Here is a 21,454-nt window from a genome sequence, read left to right on the forward strand (position 1 = left end):
TTACTGGAAGCCTCTTCTTGCATCATGAGGCTAAATGTATAGGGTTTTTTCTGCCCTGTGAGATCATGCAGTACTTGTACTTGTGTCTTTATTGCTGAAGCAGGTGGTAAGACTCCCCACATTGCATGTGCAGTAATATATATATATATATATATATATATATATATATATATATATATATATAACTGTATTGTGGATCCAGTGTACCATGGATCTCACAGTGATACTTTTTCAGGACAACTGAAGAAGGCAGGAGGCAACCATAGTCCATTGGCTTATGTGTCAGCATTTAGAAGGCAGAAGATTATCTCTTCCCGTAATGCAGCCCATCTTACCCTAAAACGTTAGTCTAGCAAATGCGCTATCCAACAAACTTTCAAAAGTAGTTTGAAAGAACTCTATAATGGAGGGAAAGGGGAAAATGTAGGAATGCTTGGTCTCCTGAGGTGGGATCTTTAGTGGTGATCTTCCTGTCCCACATATCATGGCCTGCAGCCTTAGAAATACAGTACTTAACTGCCTGCACTTTTTTTTTATAGAAAGCAAATGGGTAAAGCATATGGTTTATATGTATATTTCAGAATTTTATTGCTGCTTGAATAGGAGAATTTCTCCCTGATTGGCAGTCTTATTCTCACCCAATTTCCTGTGATACCTGGAAGGGCTGCCGACTTTTCTTTCTCTCCTCCTTTCCTCCTTTCTTTCCTCCACTAATCTTCAAAAAAAAAAAAAAAGTTCTTCTTTGTGACTTTGCTCTTCAGAAAAGTTTTTCCTCTCTCCTTCATTCTGCATCCCTAAATTCTTTCTGTGTTCAGCTGGTGTCCCTTTGCCATACATTTAGAGTTAGACTGGTGGTGTAGCAAGTACTCTTTGTCTGTGTTTGTGTTGGGAGGATGTATTGTGGGGACGAAGGAGGGGGAAGCTTCTTTTGCATCTCCTGGGACTCTGCTTCATTTAAATGCATGATAATGCTGTAACTACAAGCTTGGTGAATACTCTCTGTGCTCTTTACCCAGTTGTAGGTCAGTTATCTGCTGCGCTTTCTGTGATGGTTGCTGGCTTCTCTGAAATACACCGAAAGCATTTCCCTCAGGTGGAGCAGACACTTTCCGACGAGGTTCTCCTGGTCTCCTCCATGCCTTGCTTTCACTTAGCTCCTCAGTACATCCTACTTGGAGTGGCTGAAGCCTTGGTAACTCCCTCCTGTAAGTAAAACCTAATAGGCGAAAGCAAGAGTGTCCTAATTTGCAGAGAATGAAATCAGCTTCCTAAAAATAATTACCATCATCTGATATTTTATCCATGGCTGTCTTCCATGGGCTTAATGAGCAGATTTGTGCTTTACCTGCTTCAGAGTAGCATAATTTGTCTTGCTGGCTGTAACTCAAATTGAGCGTTGTTCCAGATTAACTGGAAAATGACACAGCACAGTCAGGTCCCTGGGGTCCCTAATCCACAGTGCAGTGAGGGGATGATCAGAGCGGTGGGATTCTGGGCTTGGATGCACAACTGGTCTTGAAGCTAAACCTGTTTCAGGCGAGGGTTGGACTGGATGAGCACCTGAGGCCCCTTCTGACCTGAACTCTTCTGTGATGTTCTTCAGCTGGAACAAATGTGCACATGGCAGTGGAGCTGTAGTTACGGTCTATGAGCACTCTTTAGGCCACAGCCAAAGACAGGTGAAGCAATTTGGCTTACCCCTTTTCATTTGTGGACACAGCTAATAGAATTATTACATGTTTTTCACTGACACAGAGCTTATGCGGGCAAGTAACACAATTCAACTGACAGGCTAACCTGGAGAATGTTGTAGGTAGATGCAATATTTTTGTTTGTGCTCCAATCAGGAGTCATATGAACATGCCTGCACAGAGCATCATGCCTTAGCTTGTGGCATGGAGCCAGAGATAAACACTCCTGTTTTGCAGAGCACAGGCAGAGCTTCGGTCACGCCTGCCATCCATAAATTATGTAGACGTGCTCTTGATTGTGAGTCTGAACCTTCCCTTCCTTCCATAACTTACCTTTCCAAATCTACACTGACATTCCCGAGGTTAATTTTCTTCTGAGGAGCATGCAGAGTGCTTACCAGTGTTCCACCTTGCAGAGCTTAAAAAAAAAAAAGTTAGTTTTACAAAAATAATCTAATCAACATTCACTTAGAGACACGGGTAAAGTAATTGACTAGCTGATCTCTGCAGGCATTTAATTCTACAGGTTGAGTGTCTGTTGTTCCGGTACAACCTCAGAAATCTTCAGATTTTTACATAAGAGCAGGAAATAACTTCAGTGTCTCGGTTTTGCTCTTACACTCTAAGACTACTGAAAGCTGTGGGTCACGGTCTGTCACTAAAAAGGTAATTTTCCCTAGTTTTAAATACTTAGTGCTTTCATAATGCTTCTTCATCCGATAGCTCTCAAGTACTTAACTGAGACAGGTTTCCAGGCAGGTAATGTGGTTTCTAGGTTACAGGCTAAGTGTAACTGAAAACTGTGACCTTCTCTGTGTAGCTTAACAAAAAAAAAAAGGTTAGGAGGTGGCTTGCTTACGGTCTTCTCATGCAGAAGCATGAGAAGAATATTGCTGGTAGAATAAGGCTTTTTAATCTAGCACACTGGGACACAACAGAAGTTCAATGACTTGGAAGATGACATTAGCCTTTAGAAAAGAAATAAAGCTCCATCTTGTGTGTTTTTTTTTTTTAATATTTTTAAAGGATTGTGATTAGAATTTCTTAGGAATAAAAGTTGTCTTCCCCATTTAAATAAAGATTAAACATCCTGCTAAGAGCTGCAGTTACAGGTGCTATTCAAGAGCCCAGGTAAACGGATCTGAGTTTGAGATATGCATATAGAAAACTAAAGGTAGGTACCTAAAATAGTAAGTTACTGCTGTAGTTGATGGGGATGCAGGCCTCCATTCACTTGCCCACCCATAGGTGTCTGGCACCATTTGTCATAGTGTATCTAGGCTAAGCTGGCTCTTCATGGTACTTGTGTGTCCTCTAGCTGCTGATGGAGAAGAACATGGTGTTCCCATAGGTCTTGCACCTTATCAGACACCCCCGTGCAGATGGCGAAGGTGCACTGGAGCATTTTAGGCGGCACTGGGCATCTGTATTCAGGCTGCTGAACTGAGCTCTAGGTTTCTACTTCAATTTGAACTGAATTGCTGTTCAGGAACCATTCAGTGGATCTCCCTGGATGGTAATGACACCCTAGACACTTAAATAGTTGTTTCACCTTTCCTGACATTTTACTGCCTTTGTTATGCAGAAGGTCAAATTCAATTATCATAATAATTTACTTGACCTGAAAGTACATGATCCAAGTTGAAGACAGAAATGTTCACACTTGTAATCAGAGGGAAGAGAGGAGATATCTCTTTTCTGAAGTGCTTGGTTAGAGGAGCTAGATTTGGCATATTGAACTCTTTATCTACATTTGAGCCCTGATACTTACAGTTGTGTTTATACAATACATTTCATTATCTTGTTGATAGGAGTTTTGTATAATCATCTGCTTCAGGTGGCATGAGCATCTCTTAGAATAATACCAATATTTAACGTTTGCCTAGCACTGAGGCAGTCCTTAAAAAATAAAATAAAACAATGATAAAGTAATTGCTCTCCTCCACAATGTTAGAGTGTAAGATCTCAGAAGCTTCTTACAGCTTGAATTTGTAACCCTTGCTTTGTTTATACTAGGAAATTACTCTTTTAAAGCCCAATGACTTAAAAGGACAATAAAATATAATCTCCCCAAAAAGCCACAAGACCCAAAAAACCCACCCAAAAATACTGCTACAAAACCAAACTGAAACAAAACAATAAAAAAAGAAAATCAAAACAGCTCCGTCCTGTGGGACAATATTAGCAGGTAGTTTCCCCCACAGTGCATGAGATGGCTGGTGAAGGGAAGCCAGCCTGCTGGCTGCCACAGCTGTGTTATGCTGCCTGTGTCCCAGCCGCCTGGTGCACTGTGACTGCTTTGCCCTACAAAGGGTTAGCAGATTTGCAGCGTTTGCTGAAGTGCTGCAAGGATATCATCTGCCCATCAACATGTCTTGGAGCACTTTAGAAATGGGAAGCTTTGTAACAAACAGCTCTGTTAGTTAAAGGATATATTGGGGATCACTTCGCCCACGGATGGAATGCAATAGTCTCCAGGGTGGAATGCAGCAGCTGTTTGATAGTTCACAGTAGCACGGTGGCAGAAGCGAGGAATGGAGTATGCAATCGAAACAGCAGGGGTAATTTAGGTAAGTAGGACGCAATTACCCAAGCTGAATTTGGCCAAGATGCATGTTTTGCACCCCGGCTTTTAGAAGGGAGAAATAACCAAAAACTTCTTAGGCTCTTAACGATTCAAATTAGCTAGGACACTGACTGTACAATGTTTCAGACTGTGCTGTTGCATCTACAGATGGTGTCCTGGGCTCACCTACTTTCTCTTGCCCTCAGGCTTTTGGTTCTTATTATGAATAAGGAGAAAACACTGCCCATGGTATTTTTTTCCTTTTCTTTAATATGTTTCCAAAGCTCTCATTTGGACATCCAAATTAAAAAGGGTGGAAGATGATTGCAAAGTTTCGTTTGTATTCAGAGATGCTTCAGGCAACTCAGCATCCAAATAGGATCCTCTGTTGACAAGTTTCTCAAGCTGGAGGTCATTCAAACTCAACTAATAAAGCAAGCTGGGAGACACTGGGGCTTGGAGAACAAGTGTGGATGAGGGCTTAAGGTGTGAAATTGGGAAACAAGGTTTTGATAACCAGGTAAAGGTACTCAAAAGGAATAGCTATTATATAGACTTACTGTTACTGTAACCTAGTTTAGCCAAACTACAACTGGTGGGATTATTTATAGTCATCTATGCTACAATGGCTTGCTACAGGTACCCCTCGCCACCACAGCTGTTGCTGCTTCTTAGTCTGCTTAGTCTTCTGGCAAGAAAGCGAAGAACAATGTCTTTAAAATTAGCTAGTGACTCCAGGGGCTGACCTCTGGGGAAAAGGAGTGTTGTCCAGACTTAAGTTAAAGCAAGGTAACTGCCCAGGTGAAGGGAGAGCTCTGGATTTTGGAAGTATTTACTAGTGGCCATGCGGCCTTGGCTCTGGCATAGCAGGTCCTGCTGTCCTACAGTTAAAGATCACATCTGCTGTCTTCATGCTTGCTGACTGTGGTGGTGTTTCTCTTGTCTTGCTATGCCTGAGGTTTTAAAAGGTGAAAGCAACTGTCTGGGTGAAAGATCTTTGTGTGCTTGTGGAATATCGATAGTTGTATGTGGGATGGTTTGTTACAGAGATTAATTTAAACAATTTAAACAGTATGTACCCTATTAACGGAGAATTAACACATGTGGCTGCCCTTCTGCAGCAAGTGTATTCTCTGTAAAATATGGAGTGTCCCTGTTACAGACATGTCTTGTCTGAATTCTACCATCATTTACTTTTTTTTTTTAACCTGTAACTGTATCTGCTTCCTTTCTAAGGTTCCTTACTGTCATTCTGGCTTGTGCCAGAAAGAATTAGAGGGATTTCCATGCATTTTTTAACTCTCTTTAATGGAGCTGGCTGCTTTATGGGAGCTTTCTTTGTTCAGACAACCCACGCAGGCACTCAAGGTAAGAATATGCTCATGACCGGTATTCCTGAGCAGTTTTCTAATACGATTGATTTGGAGAATTAGGCAGCAGAATTAAAGGGGATGCCAAAGTTTTATTGATTTGCTCTCACAATTAAGATGGAATTAAGATAGGAAATAGCCTTCCAGCTGTATTCATCCAATTTTAATGAGTCATCTTAGTTTTGATAGGTGGAGTAATTAGAGGATGGCATCTTTCAGGAAGCCCTCACCTCCAATCTCTGTACTTCTGTTCTGGAAGACAAGAAAATAAATTGTCTAGGAAGCACCCTTTTCTGTTCTTGAAGAAGTACGTTCACGTTAGCCGCACTTACGTGGAAGCCTCTGGCCATGAGAGCAATATTAGTGCTTCAAAGAACAGAGAATGTGCCTTTCTCTCTGTTCCACAGTGTAATAGGGGAAAAGAGGTTGGATTAAGTCTTTCAAAGTTGTCTAGGGAATTTGTTCCCCTAGACCCACTACTTCTGTCTTGCCTTCTTTACACCTGTCCCTTTGCCCAGCTACTGGAAGAACCAGGTTCTGTGACAATATGGTCTCACTGTGGTTTTACCCTTTTGCAGATGAATACTGCAATTGCCAGAGAACTTACAGATTCAAAAGGAGTTATTTCGGGTTCAGCGTGTTGAGGAGTATTTAGTATAAGTCCTGAACTGGAGATTTTTCTGCGTTGCTCACTTTCAAGATAGGCCAGGAGTTCCTCAAAGTCTTTTTTCCCTTTGATGAATCTTTGTTCAATACAGAAAAGACTTGTTTCATAAGTAAATTTATAAAGCACTTGAGTTCTTGAACCGAAGGACGGGGATCCCTTTGTTCGCATATCTGAAATAGTTCCACTTGCTGAAGCAGTACTTCTGAAGATGCTTTCCATTGATAAGCTTCGTTGTTACTGCGTTACAGGGAACTGCTCTCTTGTAGAGCACAGCTGCTGGCCCTAATTCACGACACTGTTGCAATTACCATGGCTGAAGAATTTTGTAACTGCTCATGGATAAGTTATGGGTTCTTCTCTTCCCTACATAAAGAAGCATGTAACTTAAAAATAAGGGGAAGAAGGTTTTCTTGAAAGCATGACAAGAAATTTTAATTCCTACTTGCAAGATCTGAACGAACGAATGGTTCTCTGACACACAGTGTTGTTTTTAAGACAACATTTCAATTAAAATTTTATTACGAGTTATAGAAGCATCACCTAGAGATGGGTAAAAACCAGGAATGCTTACCCAAATGAATTGAGCAACGAAGCATTAAGTACCAAGGCATCCAGGGTGGAGAGCAGATCTCCCTGAATTTCCCCCAGTGGAGTAGATTTTTTTCATTGTGTAATATGGCTTTAGTGAAACTTAACGCTTCAAGAATGACTGTGTTGATGACTATCTTTCTTCCCCTCCCCCTCCAAAGTATGGAAATTGTTAATTTTTTTGAGGTTGAAAAATTTTGTTTTAGTAGAATTGACATATTTTACTGTAATTTTACTTTGGGTATAATTAAATATTTATAAAATAATTAAGCATAATGTCAGCATCAAAACATTTTGACTGTTGTGCTGCTATATATGTATATAGCATATACATATGCTATATGTGTTTGTTTATTCCTTTATAAAATATTTTTTGTACAAAGCAATAGAGGAAACAAATTTTTGCATTTGGTTTGCAATTCAGTAGATTTTTGTCTAATTTTATATCAAGGTGACTTTTTTTTCCTGTAAGTTTGTATGAAAATATTTAATTGACTCAAAAAAGAAAATGTTCATTGCTTGCCAGAAATGCTGTTTTATCAGAGCCTTCAAATTCTTATCCTGGCTGGGACCAAAAAGCCCAAACTCTCCAAACTCTCCGCAGACTGCAGTTGCCATGTTCCAACCCTTTTTTGCTGAAGACTTTTGAGCAACCTGAAAAAGTTTTCAGGCTGAAATACTCCTCACTTTTATGAAGTTGTGTGGCAAAGTTCTCTACTTAGCTCTGGGAAAAAAAAAAAAAAGGTGTAACATGTCTTTATGTTGTCAGACCTGCCGTTCCTGTAGATGGAATTGACCACACTGTCCTGAGCGCAAGTCACTCTTACAATTTCCAAGGGATTCAGTGACAGTCTGTATTCAGATTAAGGTGCTGTAATGGGATAAGCCCCTAAATAGAGGATGCCTTCTGCAAACTTGAAAAGCTTTAAAGAAAATATTGTGAAAAAACATTTTGTGTTTGCTCTGTTGCTCTAGTTAGCTTCGTTAGATACTACTTTCCTTGTTAGTATGTAAACAACATATTATTGGGCTCTCACATTTTATTTCTAAAAATAATTGGAATCTTACTGGGTGTCTCTTTCCCAGTGTTTCCTGCTTGAATGAGATTAATTATTTGAAGTTGTCACAATTCATGCAATTCACAGCTTGTAAATAATGGAGATATTCCTGTATCTTAAGTTGTGTTATAACGCTTGAGACTGAAAACTTAAGAGTATTCCTCTACTCATCCTTGCTATGTTACTCCTACTGATTTTCCCAGTTGATACAAAATGTTATATACAAAATTCTGTTGTTCCACCTGTATTTTTTCCTAACTCTTCCATTTTGCTTCTTGCAGTGTTCTTTGGTGTTTGTGATGAAAAGCATAAGATCAGCAAAATATTTTTTTTATGTATAAAACCTAATGGTTACTTAATGAACCTTCTGAAGAAGACAGTGCTTCAGAGAATAAAATTATGACCTCTCTTAGGTCAAATAACACAAATTAAGCTTTCATTTCTCACACTTGTTATTTTTTTCAGCTCTGTTTAAAGAGCTTGTAAAACATTTGGTACCTGGGCAATTTATGAAACTGGGGGTAAAGAAAACCAATTGGAACTTTTTTTCCTAAAAAGCTAAAGTAATTTCTATATATTGGAAGACTGAAATTCTCTCTCTTTTGCTGAAAGATGATGATAGTGTTTAAACAATAGTTTTGTAAGACCTAAGAAGGCTTAGTGTGCAACTATTGGGCTATGGGTGCTTTTGTCTTGTCCCATGATTCTTGTTTCACTAAAACCTGAGCCAAGACTATTTCTGGTTCTCCCATCTCTAAGCAATGAGACCATGTTTTCCATGAAGCAATTCAGGATACAGTGAAGTAGATCCTCCAGTGTGTATTTTGAAGTGCTGAAGCACAGAGGGTGTTGACAAAATTTAAACACTTTTATATCTTATTTCATGTCACTAGTTTAGAATTTTATTTGGGTTTTTATTGGCAAAGTTGATCAGATATCAGTCACAGTCAAAGCTGCATTAATCATTTTTAACGCATCTAGGGAGGATGGTGTGAATATGATAAAATAAGACTTTTTTTAAAAATCTGACGAGTGCAAACAGATGACGGGTGACAGTGATATTTTCAGTACAAGCTGGGAAACTGCTTTCTTTTGGATCTCTTACCTCTCCTAACATTTTAACGGAAGAAGATGCAAGACAAAACCTGTCCTCCTATGCCAATCATTTCAGAATACATTTCTCTAAAAATATTAATGTAAATATGTAAGAAAGAAAGAAGAAAAAAAAGGTCAGAGGAAGGAAACTGCCCCAGATACAGTTTTCCTACTTGTATTTAGAGAACTGGGGATTTTTTGTGGGTTTGGGTTTTTTTCCCAGTTTGGAGCCTTATGTGATTCTAAATACCAAAGATGATAAAGCTAAAGGATATTTCTTGCAGTCCAGATGGTGGTGTCCACTGGTGCCTACTTAGCTAATAAGGATTAGAGGCAGACTGAGACTTTAATTTGGGTATGATTACACACTACATATATGTGCCCACTAACTTGATGAAATGATGGAAGGTGATACAATCCATTTTTAAGATATGAATTAAATTTTTTTTATAAGCATAGTCTAGGTTGCAGGATAGCTGTAAAAATGTGGGAATCATACAGAATAGACTAACTTCTGGCTTGTGACTATTTTGCCTTATCTTCTGTGTTTTCTCAATACTAAAATATGGTGGTGTTATTCAATAAACAAACTGAATGCCTTCCTTTGCAACTTTGGGCTTTGTTGTGAATCCCTTGAGAGCTCCAAGGGTGCCATCACAGTAACAGGTACCTTGTGTACACTTGGATATGTCTAAGACTGCCTTACAGCCCTTTCTACATCTTCTTTGATGGCTAGTATTGCCAGCAGTTTGTTGTTGTCAGTTATCCACCAGAAGCAGCCCAGGAAAGTGTTTTTGTTCATGTCCTAATCCCTGCTTCACCTACTTTTTCTGCCTGTGTTGGTAGGGTCAGATGTTTTCTCTTGGTGTTGTGTAATATTCCTCCATCTTGTACTACCTGAACATTTTTGATACAAAATCGATAGGACTGCAAAATGTCAGTGAAAGTTTACCAGGACCTCTATTTCAATGGCGTGTGGCGTAGCAGGCTTGAGGAACTGACTCTGCCTAGACTTAATCTTCTAATTTGTTCTAAATTTGCCATGAAATGCATAACCGATTCACCTCTAACCAATAAGAAAAGGCTCTTTAAAATATACACAGCTAAAGGAGACTTCTGATTCTCTGTGGTGATTCATGCTACAAAGTATTTCCATTGTTGGAATAAAAATGGAAATCAGGAGCTTGTTGTAGAAAGTTAATTCCCAGTGAGCAATTATCTATGTGACAAACCAACCTTGTAATTGGTACTTCTGTTGGCAATCTCCATAGAAAAGTAAAGGATTGACAGAATCCAAAGGCAGTGTCTTTGGGGGGAAAAGTGAATAGTTAGCATATTGCATGCTGATTCAAGGATGAGAAGGCGCTGGACTCTTCAAACGCAATGGTTGCTCAGGGTGTCTTACTGGGCCAGTTTGTTTGGTTTTGCTGGAGTAAGTTCCTGATGCTCATGGCTGAGAGTAAAATTCCTGAAAGTATGAACCTCAAATCCAGTTTGCGGAGGGTGCTGAAGTCTGCAGGCAGCTTGTGGAAGGTGTTAGTGGTGTAAGGGGTGAAAGCATCTAAAGGGACATTCACTGCCCGAAAAACAAGAGTTGATGTTTAAAAAAGCAGAGTTGACAGCTTTTCTCCCAAGGCTTCTTGCCAGCAGTGCAGTGAGTGTAAGTAGAAGTAAATGTAGTCCAGATTTAACCCCTGTTTCATGACAAACCAACAACTTCCATCTAAAAAGGAAAAAGAAGGGGGGGGGAAAGTGAGAAGTAAATATTTTTGGCTGAAAATAGGAAATGATTACATTAATCTTTGCTGTATCCACTGATGAAAATGCGTATTGGCAGCAGGAAAATGGTCTGGCTGTCTCTAGGATGGCTGCCTCTCCCCTTTCTCTGTAGAGAAAGGCACCTCTGACAAACGTTTTTTCCCCTCACTGAAGGGAAAAGAAAGCCTTGCTCCTACTTCTTGCTTTGGGCAGAGCAGTAAACGAGAGAGAGAACGCGTGTGCTATGAGAGCTGGATTTTTTTACTATACCCAATCTAATTTTGACCTTGCCTATGCTGTTGCTCATTTATAATACAGGATTTTCAAAAGGCTTTGGGTTGTTATCCCGGACTCGCTGTTTAAACACTGGCAATTTCTGAAAGAAGCAGAGAGGAGGAAGAGCAATGATCTTTGACCCAGGGCGTGGAGGAGACCAGTGGTGAAGTCGGGGCAGAACCCAAATCTGGATTCTGGGCAACCCAGTTTGCTGGGCTGCCCTCCCACCCTGATAAAACCAACCATTCCCACTTTCAGTGATTCAATATGGTGCCTTTACTAGTGTTAACACAGTTTCAAAGGTCCATTTTCCTCCGTTCTCTTAGAAGCTGCTAAATTCCTCTTTTTTTTTTTTTTTTTTAAATCGCTCAGTGCTATTTTTAAGTACATATTTTCTGTTCAGGTTCCATAGTAAACGCCGTTCCATTAGGAAGCTCCTGCTGCTCATATAGTTAGCCTCGCCGATGTAAATAACCTAGCAGACAGTGTGAACTCTGCTTTGACAAGCTGTAGCGCCGAACCCCATGCGTGCTTTCTCTTTCATCGGAGATGCGTGCGCTCGCCGTGACTTCTATTGGCCACTGGGGGATGCGAAACGAAAAACTACCTGATTGTGAATTATGACAGTAAAAGTTTATAAGCTACTAAAAGGAAGTTATAGCACCTAGGAGCTCAGTCAACTGACAATGTTAAATGGCACGGTTTTAAAACTCGCTCTGAGAGAATGCCGCAAAGGGAACGGCGCTCGCAGGGGTGAGGTGGTGCTGCTCTGTGACAGGCAGGAAGGTGAGGTGGCACGGGAGCAAACTGCGGAGGAGTTAGGGAAAGCTGCTGCACTGATGGCAGTTGCTCTCTGTTAATCCCAGGAGAGCTAAAGGTATCTGCTTTGAAAAGAAACGTGTTTACAACTCTTAAGATGTGGAGGAGAGAGAAAAATGTAAATGGAGGGGCGGCGTGTAGTCCTTTGGCTGCTGGCTCTCCTAGGTGGTGGAATGGCTTTTTCTCTCTAATTAGAAGATTTTGACAAGTGAAGAGTGGCATTGGATGGCTAAAAATGGCATTACTGGCCAAAAGATTGGTTAAGGCTGTCAGGTTTGTATAGCACAGCTATGGCAAAGAAAGCTATGTTTCCTCCTCTCCCTTTTAAATAGTCAAGTGGTGAATAGCTACTCCGTTTAGATGGATATTTGATAGGATATCGGACAGTATTTGATAACAGGTTTTGAAGGAGCAAAGGCGGGTGACTTTGGGCACGTTGATGCTGGGATTTTAGTTCAGAACAGGAGTGTGCTTTTGATCTGAGTGTCCTGATCGTCTCCGCTTATTTGCGCATTGATTTGCATCACAGAGTGATCTCGGAGCACAAAAAAACCTTCATTCCTCTTGGACAGAACTAAACACAAAAAAATTCTTGTGCATGATGTGTTCCAGCTGTTAGTGGGAACTGGTCTGATGTGAACCCCCTGCCCTGAGCCGTTTATAGTGTAGACATGTTCTCAGCACCAGCTGTTTCACGCTGTATTTGCTGCTATTGCACTTGCTAATGAAGACAGTCTCTCTTTCTTCTTCAAAGGCAATAAACATCCTGCATTCCCCAATAATGTAAAAGGTCATTACAGCACTGTAGAGCCCTCTCTGATACTCTGTATCTACTACAACTTCTTTTTCACCTCGGTTTTATGTTTTTGCTGTGGTTGATTCTGGTACTTCAGGTGTTGATTGTCTTCAAATGCAGACTGACTGGGGCTGGCTTTCTTTTTAAATATCTTGATTTCCATAGTTATTTACCACCTGCACTTGGTCGCAGACCGGACTGCAATGGACAACAGCAAAAGCAATGCAGTTATAAACTGAAGCGCACAAGATTACAGGCAGGCAAGACTCTGGGTGTGTATAAGTGGTACCGTCCTCAACTGAATGGAGTTTAAGCTGCCAAAATGTCCCAAGCACTAATTGCCAAAAGCCTTGGCAAAAAAAGGTCTGACTCGTGCAAATACACGGCATGTGCAATACAGGGACACATTGCAGACTGGTGGCTAAAGGCAGCCATAAAGAAACATAAAGTAGAATGTCGGGTGGCATCTTGGTAACAGAGCACCATCCAATGCACTGGAAAAATGCTTTTTAGGGTGTGGATTTTTTTTAGATTGTTATTTCTTAAGAAGGGCCTATGAAAGGCATGAGAGATGTGAACGAGGATTTCTACAGACCACGGTAATTTGAGCTCTTCCTAGAATTTTCACATTTGACATTCATTTAGTTACATGCACAGGATAATATAGAGGGAAGATGGTCCAATCATTACAGTAGTAGCTGTGCAAAGTTAGATTTTCCAGTATGCTTCAGATTTCTTAGGAAAGTTTCTCTAGACCTGTATTGCCTGTCTAGAAAGAAGGAGCAAAATAAACCGTAGACTCAAAAAAAAAAAAAAAAAATGTTGTGAGAATGACATCTGTATAAATAGCTGGGGGAGGGAGGAATTCAAAGCACCTGCTGTAATTGTGTCTTGCAAAGTTATCTTTGTGTCTTTCATATGAGCAACGTCTCATCCTACAAGATAAACTAATTCTGCTTCAAATGTCTGCTTTGCCAGGCAACTGGTTTCCACACTTGCTGCATGAGGGTAAATTGGAAAGATTCTTCTTCTTCTTGGCTTCCTTAATGATGGTGAACGCCCTGGGGTTCTGGACCATTGCACACAGGTACATGTGAGAAAATGAAAACTTGATGTCTCATTTGTAGATATAAGTAGAAATTCTTTCAAAACCTGCAAACTTGTGTGTAATAAAGAATTGGTAGTGATAGATCATATGTTATCGTTCAGGGTTCAGATTTTAGCATTTTTTATCTGCCTTGAGCGGAGAGATATCACAGTAAGAATTATGTGGTAAGGTTAAAATAAAACAAAAAAAGACTGATGTAATTAGCCATGAAGAAAGAACACCATCCTGTGTCACCATGGGTGGGAAGGGTCATGTGCGAGTGGCATTCTCTCTTAGCCATTGGGCTGCAGTTCTATGGAAATCCTTCAGAAACCTTGATGAAGCAGTGATTCGATAATGACAATAATAGAAAATTTCCAAGGGCACTCTACTACTAGAACTCTTGAGAAAAATACTGCTGTTCCATTACATACAGCACTGACTCTGCATCACCATAGATTACTATAGCGTCTTGTGGATTATTTCAATGTAACCTGAGACACAAATTTAATGTGTCCATTTATTCTGGTGACTAGTTCTTGATTCTTTTCTTTTAAATGTGACCTGAGTCATGATTAGAAATATTTCTCCTGCATGTACTTTTTCTTCCTTTTTATAAAATGGGATTTTATTCTTCTGCAAAATGAAATTTTCATTTCTGATATTTACTGCTGAAAACTAAAAGGTTTTGCTTGTCAAAAAGTGGCTATAAAATTGGGTTGAACTCAACAAATTTGTGGCAAAACTGACATATTTTTATGAGGAAATTTGTTGATGTCCAGTCTTCAAAAAAAAAAAATTATTTCAAATTGGTATTTTACATCAAAATCGAGGTACCTCATTTTTCAATAAGACAATGAAAATCCACATGAAATATTTTTTTGAGGTCAAATGTAATTGTTATTTTGTGCTAAATAAGAATTCTCCCAGAGGGGCGGAAAAAAATTTAAGGACTAATCAGATAAACACTGATTTAGGGGTAGGGGAGAAAGAAGCTTTTAAATTCTGAATTAGAAAAAACATACTAATTTTTTTCTGAGGAAAAAAGCTTGTTTCTTTTTTAGATTTGTTAAAATGACACAATTCAGCTATCATTAACACCTGCACCCTATTTGGCACTTCTCATCCTGAAGTTCTGAAAGGTTCTAGGAAAGCACATGTCACTGTCCTGTTTTTTTGGCTGCTTAGAAGTCCAGGACTCAGAAGGCACTATAACTTTCAAAAATAAACAGTAGGTGAAGATAATCCCAGAAAGGATGATTATTTTAGTATTTTCCTTCCCTATTCTCCCTCCCAGATACAACAATCTGAAACAGGAGTACACCAATGAATTCAGAGGAAGTCTTCCTGAAGAAAAACTTTTGAAGCATGAAAAAGCCATCAAGCGTTATGATGGTGTCCTGGAACGTTCTCCCATTTTGTCTCCTATGGAGAAAACCTGATAAAACTTCATCCTTGTTTGACTAAATTTTGATTGTGTTACCGACCAGCTTTCTAATGATAAATTCCCTAGCATGCTTAAGTGGAATTACCAATGTATTTATGAATTATCTTAGTAATAATAACGTTATTTAAAAGTTCACAAAATAGCAGTTGTCATAGGATTTGGCCTTGTAGGTTGCTGCACTGTTGTAATGCACATCGAGGTCAATGAGTTCACTGCTTGACATGGTTGATGAAGAAAGGCTTTTAATCTCTGTAGGGAAATAGATAGGTATCCACATGTATTAGTACTCAGTAATGGTTCAAAATTAATAAACTCATGTATATATTTGTTTAGCAAATTACTTTGTGACAATATCATTTACAAATAATTTTGGAGTCTGGTATTAGCTGATTGATACTTGCAAAGGTGGGAGACTTGTGTGCTGTTCTTGGCTCTGCTACTTACCTGCTACCCAGCCTTCAGCAAGTTGCTTCTTTACCTTATTTTTCACGTCAGTAAAATGGACGCAGCTGTACTAGCCTTCTGTCGTGGTTTTGGCTGGGATGGAGTTGACTTTCTTGCTGGCAGCTGGTATAGTGCTATGTTTTGGATTTGAGATGGGAATACTGTTGATAGCGCATTAATGTTTTTGGTTGTGCCTAAGTAGTCAAGGCCTTTTCTGTTCCTCACACCGCCCCGCCAGTGAGCAGGCTGGGAGTGCACAAAAAGTTGGGAGGAGATACAGCTGGGACAGCTGACATCAACTGACCAAAGGGATGTTCCATGCCATATGATGTCATGCTCAGTATATAAAGCTGGGGAAAGAAGGAAGGGATGTTCAGAGTTAGAGCGTGTGTCTTCCCAAGTAACCATTGTACATGATGGAGCCCTGCTTTCCTGGAGATGGCTGAGCACCTGCCTGCCTATGGGAAGCAGTGAATGAATTCCTTGTTTTGCCTTGCTTACATGTGTGGCTTTTGCTTTACCTCTTAAACTGTCTTTATCTCAACCCACGAGTGTTCTAGCTTTTACTCTTCTGATTCTTTCCCCCATCCCAACTGGGGGGAGTGAGTGAGTGGCTGCATGGTGCTTAGTTGCTGGCTGGGGTTAAACCATGACACCTTCTTTGCAAATTGCTTTGAGATCTACCAAAAATATACTAGAACCTATGTATTGGTAATAAGTCCACAAAGTATGTCATGAAACATTGATGCTGAGGCATCAAGTCTTTTATTTGGCAGAAGCACTGTGACATTTGTCATTCCTAAAGGATGATAGACAGAAAATTACTAGTAGGAGAACTGCAGACTAGAATTTATTTACATTGAAATTATTATTTGTAGCCCAGTTGAAGGGGGTAAAGGGAATAAGGAAAAGAAGATTGGGAAAGAGTAGATGCAGTTGGAAATGGGGAAAAAAATTATTAGTAAAATGTATTCCACTTTAATGATCTAATTAGTGTTAAACACTCCCCAAATCGGCTGACACTAGATTATGTAAGGTGTATGTAGATTATTGCAAATGATGCTAATCTAGCACTTAAAAAAATTTTTTTTAAAGTCTTATTACTAAAAAGAATGGGGATAGAAGTGGGGTGTTTATGTGATAAAGAAATATATTGAACCCAAAACCTAAAGGAGCACTTTGATATCAGGGTGTTTGTACTGGAAGTGGTAGTCAAGCCAGAACGCTTGCTAGATAAGAAGAGTGCCCTACCACAGAAGAAGCTACATTAAGGAATATAATGTACTGAAGTGACACAGAGGGTAGTTTTTGAGCTGCAACTATGACAGAGCTAGTAAAGGAAATAATCTCTCTACTGTTAACCATATTTAGTGCTGTAACTTTGGATTCAGCATTGTAAAAGGGAGAGCAAAATGTAGTAAAAATCTAAGTAGGAAGGCAGGCAGGAGCTGTTAGTTTGATCTCACTAGTATTTAAGGTTGGTTGTTTTGTTTTTTTTAAATTAAAAGAGAATATTTAAAGTCATGAGATAAAAGGAAAATTGAATAAAATGCAACACAGATGTATCAAAGGCAGATTTGCCAGATTACCTTAATGTTGGTGTGTAATGAGAATTCATTTTCTAAACAAAAACATAGTAGAGATGATCTGCCTTGATTTCAGCAAAGGACTTGATATGTCTCATGGGAAATAACTTTTGAAGATGGAGATCAGGGTCAGCAGAGGAGCTACGAGGTGGCTGAGGGACCTGTTAAAGCCCAGATAGCAACAGATGTTGTAGAAAAGGGAGGTAATCATCTGGAAGCAAGTTTTTTGTGGAATTTGTTTAATATCTTATTTCATGGTGAAAGAGAATGTGATCCTATGATGCACTGGTGAAGATGGAAGAAGTAAGTATGTCTTCATACAAGTTCATCTGAAATGATCATCCATGTCAAAGGAGTGCTTTCTTACTGGTGTGGGACATCATGCCTTAATGGCGGAGCTGGGTGCACAACTCCCTGTTTGCACAGGTGGTGTGGCAGGCTGCCTGCTTGCCTTGCCCTGGCTCTTGACCTGCCAGCAAAAGACAGCCCCTTTCTCCAAAAGTGAATATGTAAACTGGGCTGGTGCTGGGGCTGTGAGAGGGAAAAGCAGAAAAAGGCTGAAGGACCAAGTCTCCAAGGCCACCAGAGAATGGGAGGCAAACTAATTTCTGCATATGAGTAAATCTGTCCATCCCACCTGACAGTTATTTGCTTGTAGGGTATTATTTTCTAAACGGTATTTGTATTGCAATAAACCCATGGAAACTCCTAGTTTCTTTCCATAAAGAAAAAGTGAGAAATTGCTGAATACTTGACCTTTGTCTTGGCACAGAAAAGCTGCAAAGATGTTGTCTGGAGTCTGTTCATAAGAGGTACGTGGTCACTGTCAATGCGTTTGAGAGTTATACACAAAAGAAGAACTACTTCATAAAAGGGTAACATCTAAGATTTGAGGCAGTGGGTACAATTGGGCCAGATGCCTAATGATAATTATTATACTTTTTTTTTTAAACTGCAAAAATAACAGCAGTTTAGAACAATTTACATCAAGAACAGGAGAACAAGAAACCTAACTTTCTTCTAAGATAAAGTATTTCCTCTGGTGCGTGCTCAGACCTCAAACTTCCTGAGACTATTTTTTTTTTTTCCCCTCAGAAATCAAGCTGTGAGAATAGATGACAGCAGAGAATGGAATGCAGCTATTGCAGTTTAATTGTCTGATGAAGATTATTCTGCAAGAAAAAGAGGATTAGTGAACTCCCTGGACAGGACCCCTCTATCATGCAATCATGCAAGAAAGGCTTTCAGCAATGGAGAAGGAAGCAGTTGGGCAGCCTTCATAAAGAGGTACTCTGGAATATATAGGTTAGAATGGGCTTTGGGTTGAGTAGTTGACTACTGAAAACTCTCTGCCTTATTCATATGGACTAGAGGGAGCCTTTTTCTATCAGATTTAGTTAAGAACTTGGCCTTTTGGGTGGATGGCAAAAGAAAAGGGGTACTGATTGCTGGATTTGAGTTATTTCAGCTGGTGGTGCAGAGGAAGCTATATGCAAAAGTCTATCAATCATGCTCACTGTTATGACAGAGCAATTTAGCAGTTATACCTAACAGACTGGGATGCTTCTTGAACTGCAGCATCTGGGACTGCATACAAAGCTGATGGAATCCTTTGTGCTTTCAGAGCAGTGCCTAAACTTTATAAATCTTGTCCCAGCACACAGTGAAATTAGTATAAAGGACTCTATAGGTTTGGTCTTGACTTTGAAGGAAGCTACTTCTCACATCTGGTTTAATACATTAGAAAAAATAAGGATGCGTGTGTATGAAATGCTGCAATAAGGAGCTGGAAAATGTTAGAATAGCCTTCTTTTGTTCAGCATTTAGTTGATCTATGGCAGTTTTTATGGGAGAAATCAAAACATTCAGATTTGCTTCCTTGTGCTTGAGGTCACTTGTTGATGTTGCTTTGCACAAAGTAAATCTAAGATATTCATGTTTTAATCCTTGCCATAAAGGATTACAGTTTTGAAATATATTGTGGAAAAAGTTGCCTCTTAAGAGAGGTTAGGAGTGACCAGAAACACCCCAGTTCAGTTTTGTAGTTTGAGTACTGCCCGAATTCTCTAAATGTTGTTCTAGCATACAGTGAAATTAGTATAGAGGACTCTGTAGGTTCAGGCTTGACTTTGAAAGAAGCTGGTTTAGTGCTGTCTGCCAGCTCTGGTTATAACTAATTGAGTAGGTGCTGTGCTTAATGGAGGTTATTACTGACCTTAAATAGCCATATATATTGCTGGGTACTGCTGGTACAGTTTGGGAGGTTTTTTAAGGGTTAAATGTGTGTTTATACTGTATTCGTGCATGCACGGACAAAAAATACAAATTCTGTCCCAAACAGTTCATTGAGCACCTCAGTTATGTCTAAATGCACGGGACACCATTTTGAGTGAGGGAGGGTGAAGAAAGCTCACTGGAGAGGATTAAGATCTCCATCTGTTAAGTTTGCACTGATGATAAAACACATGCTCCCAGTTGGAACAAGATGCATTAAAAGAGCAATTTCACTTCTACTGCCTAGCAACAATGTCATTGAGCACCTGCAATAGTTTAAACATTAAGCATAATTGGCTTTGCTTGACATAAATCTGTAGTTTTGTAAATAAGAGCAGTTGAGTTTCCATGTAATACCAATTAGCTATAAGGAATGCTTTGTTTGCTGAAGCCTGCAGCTTTGCAGAGGAAAGAGGGAGCTGTTAAGACTCAGCAGTAGTAGTCAGAAGGTAGAACCCAGATCAGACATTACATAGGCTTTGAGTGGCCTCGTGCACGTTATTTAATCTGTTTCAGTCAGGTTCCCTAGGTATGAAAGGAAGAATAACGTTCAGAAGTCTTCTTTGGTAAAAAAACTCTAATGCTGTAAAATTACCTCCAAGGTATTTTAATCAGACACGCTCAAACTGAGCTCTCTGGGTCTGTGCTGGATTTCTTCTCCCTTCTTTTAGCTGGAGGTACTATTGCATCTTGAAAGTTCTTGTAAATTTTCTAGAATCACTTGCTTTCTGCCAATGATAGACAAAAGAGTTGTGTGACCCACTTGATATGAAAATCAGTCTTGTTCAGCTTCTGTGGGAATGAGGAGGGAGGAGAATGCCTTTCCCTGTGGCCCTCGGGCAGAGCTGCAGAGCAGAACTAAAGCTTTTAGCCTTCAGCTTGGTGTCTGTTTGCTATAACATGTACTAGATTTGCCTTGGCAAGGGCAAATACAGCTACCTTCCAGGGGATGTTTTGAAAGTTTGTTTTTATTTAATCTAAAAAAAAATAAAAAATAAAAAAATTTCACAAGTGTCCTCCTTGTGTCTCTGTTCTGAATAGAATAAAAATGACCTTTTCTTTTCTATCTACCTGGTCTTTAGAAAATCTCACCACAGAAGTATTATTCTGCTGGTATAGTGCTTTAAATTATTCTAGTTTCAGTCTCTGTCTGTAACTGTAAATATAGATTTGCTCGATTCAGAGACGGTTGACATCTGAACCTTTTGCAGGCTACTAGTACTGGTGCTGACTCTTTAAACTCAATCAGTTCTAATGCTCAGTGGTAGTAGGACTGAAAGAAACTGCTCTGACAATGATTTCTCAGTGTTTTGAAGATACTTCATTTCTGCGGAGTACTCAATAATGCACCCTAAGACTACCAAATTGCAGATACAGCCTACACATTTGTTTAGGGGATACATACTCCCCAAAGGAAAATTAACAGACACTTTTTAAAAAATATTGGATGACCAGCATCTTTCCCTACTCAGGGTAGGCGGGGGGTGGGGGGAGGTGGTTGTTTTTGTTTGTTTGGGCTTTGGGTTTTTTTTGGGAAGTGTTTTGTTTGTTTTTTTTTTTTTTTTATTTTAGGGTTAGTTTTTTATTGCTTTGAGGTTGTGTTTTTTTTCCAGATTAAATAAAAAATGTGGAATAGGTATACCTACAGTTTGGCTGGGGGGTAGTCCACCACCTCTCCAAACACCAGGATTTTGTGTAGAGCCTATGTATGCTCATTCCAATTATCTAATTCGCTTCTGTGAAAAAGCACACGCCTAGAAAATATTGCAGATATGAACCTTACATTTTGAGGATTGGGCTTTGTGCCTGTTAATATGGGAAACTCCTGTTCAAGTGCTTGCTCTATCACATGTGGAACAGCTTAGAGCTTTTGAAACTGAAACTTGTATGTGTGCTGACTGGATGGAGACTGAATGTAGGTGTGCCTATTTT

The 21,454-nt window shown here is 39.6% G+C and overlaps 1 protein-coding gene across 1 annotated transcript in view; it reads left to right on the forward strand.

The window, feature by feature from the left end:
• SLC15A5 (solute carrier family 15 member 5) overlaps positions 1–15,213 on the forward strand; it is a 34,275-nt gene extending 19,062 nt beyond the window's left edge. Inside the window, exons 6-9 of the mRNA XM_074144317.1 lie at positions 1,017–1,205; positions 5,494–5,625; positions 13,663–13,771; positions 15,069–15,213. Coding sequence (XP_074000418.1) covers positions 1,017–1,205; positions 5,494–5,625; positions 13,663–13,771; positions 15,069–15,213 — 575 coding nt within the window. The remainder of the gene's footprint in view (positions 1–1,016; positions 1,206–5,493; positions 5,626–13,662; positions 13,772–15,068) is intronic.
• Positions 15,214–21,454: the final 6,241 nt, after the last annotated feature.

This window comes from Numenius arquata, chromosome 2 (genome assembly GCF_964106895.1).
Source record: "Numenius arquata chromosome 2, bNumArq3.hap1.1, whole genome shotgun sequence".
Lineage (NCBI taxonomy): Eukaryota > Metazoa > Chordata > Aves > Charadriiformes > Scolopacidae > Numenius > Numenius arquata.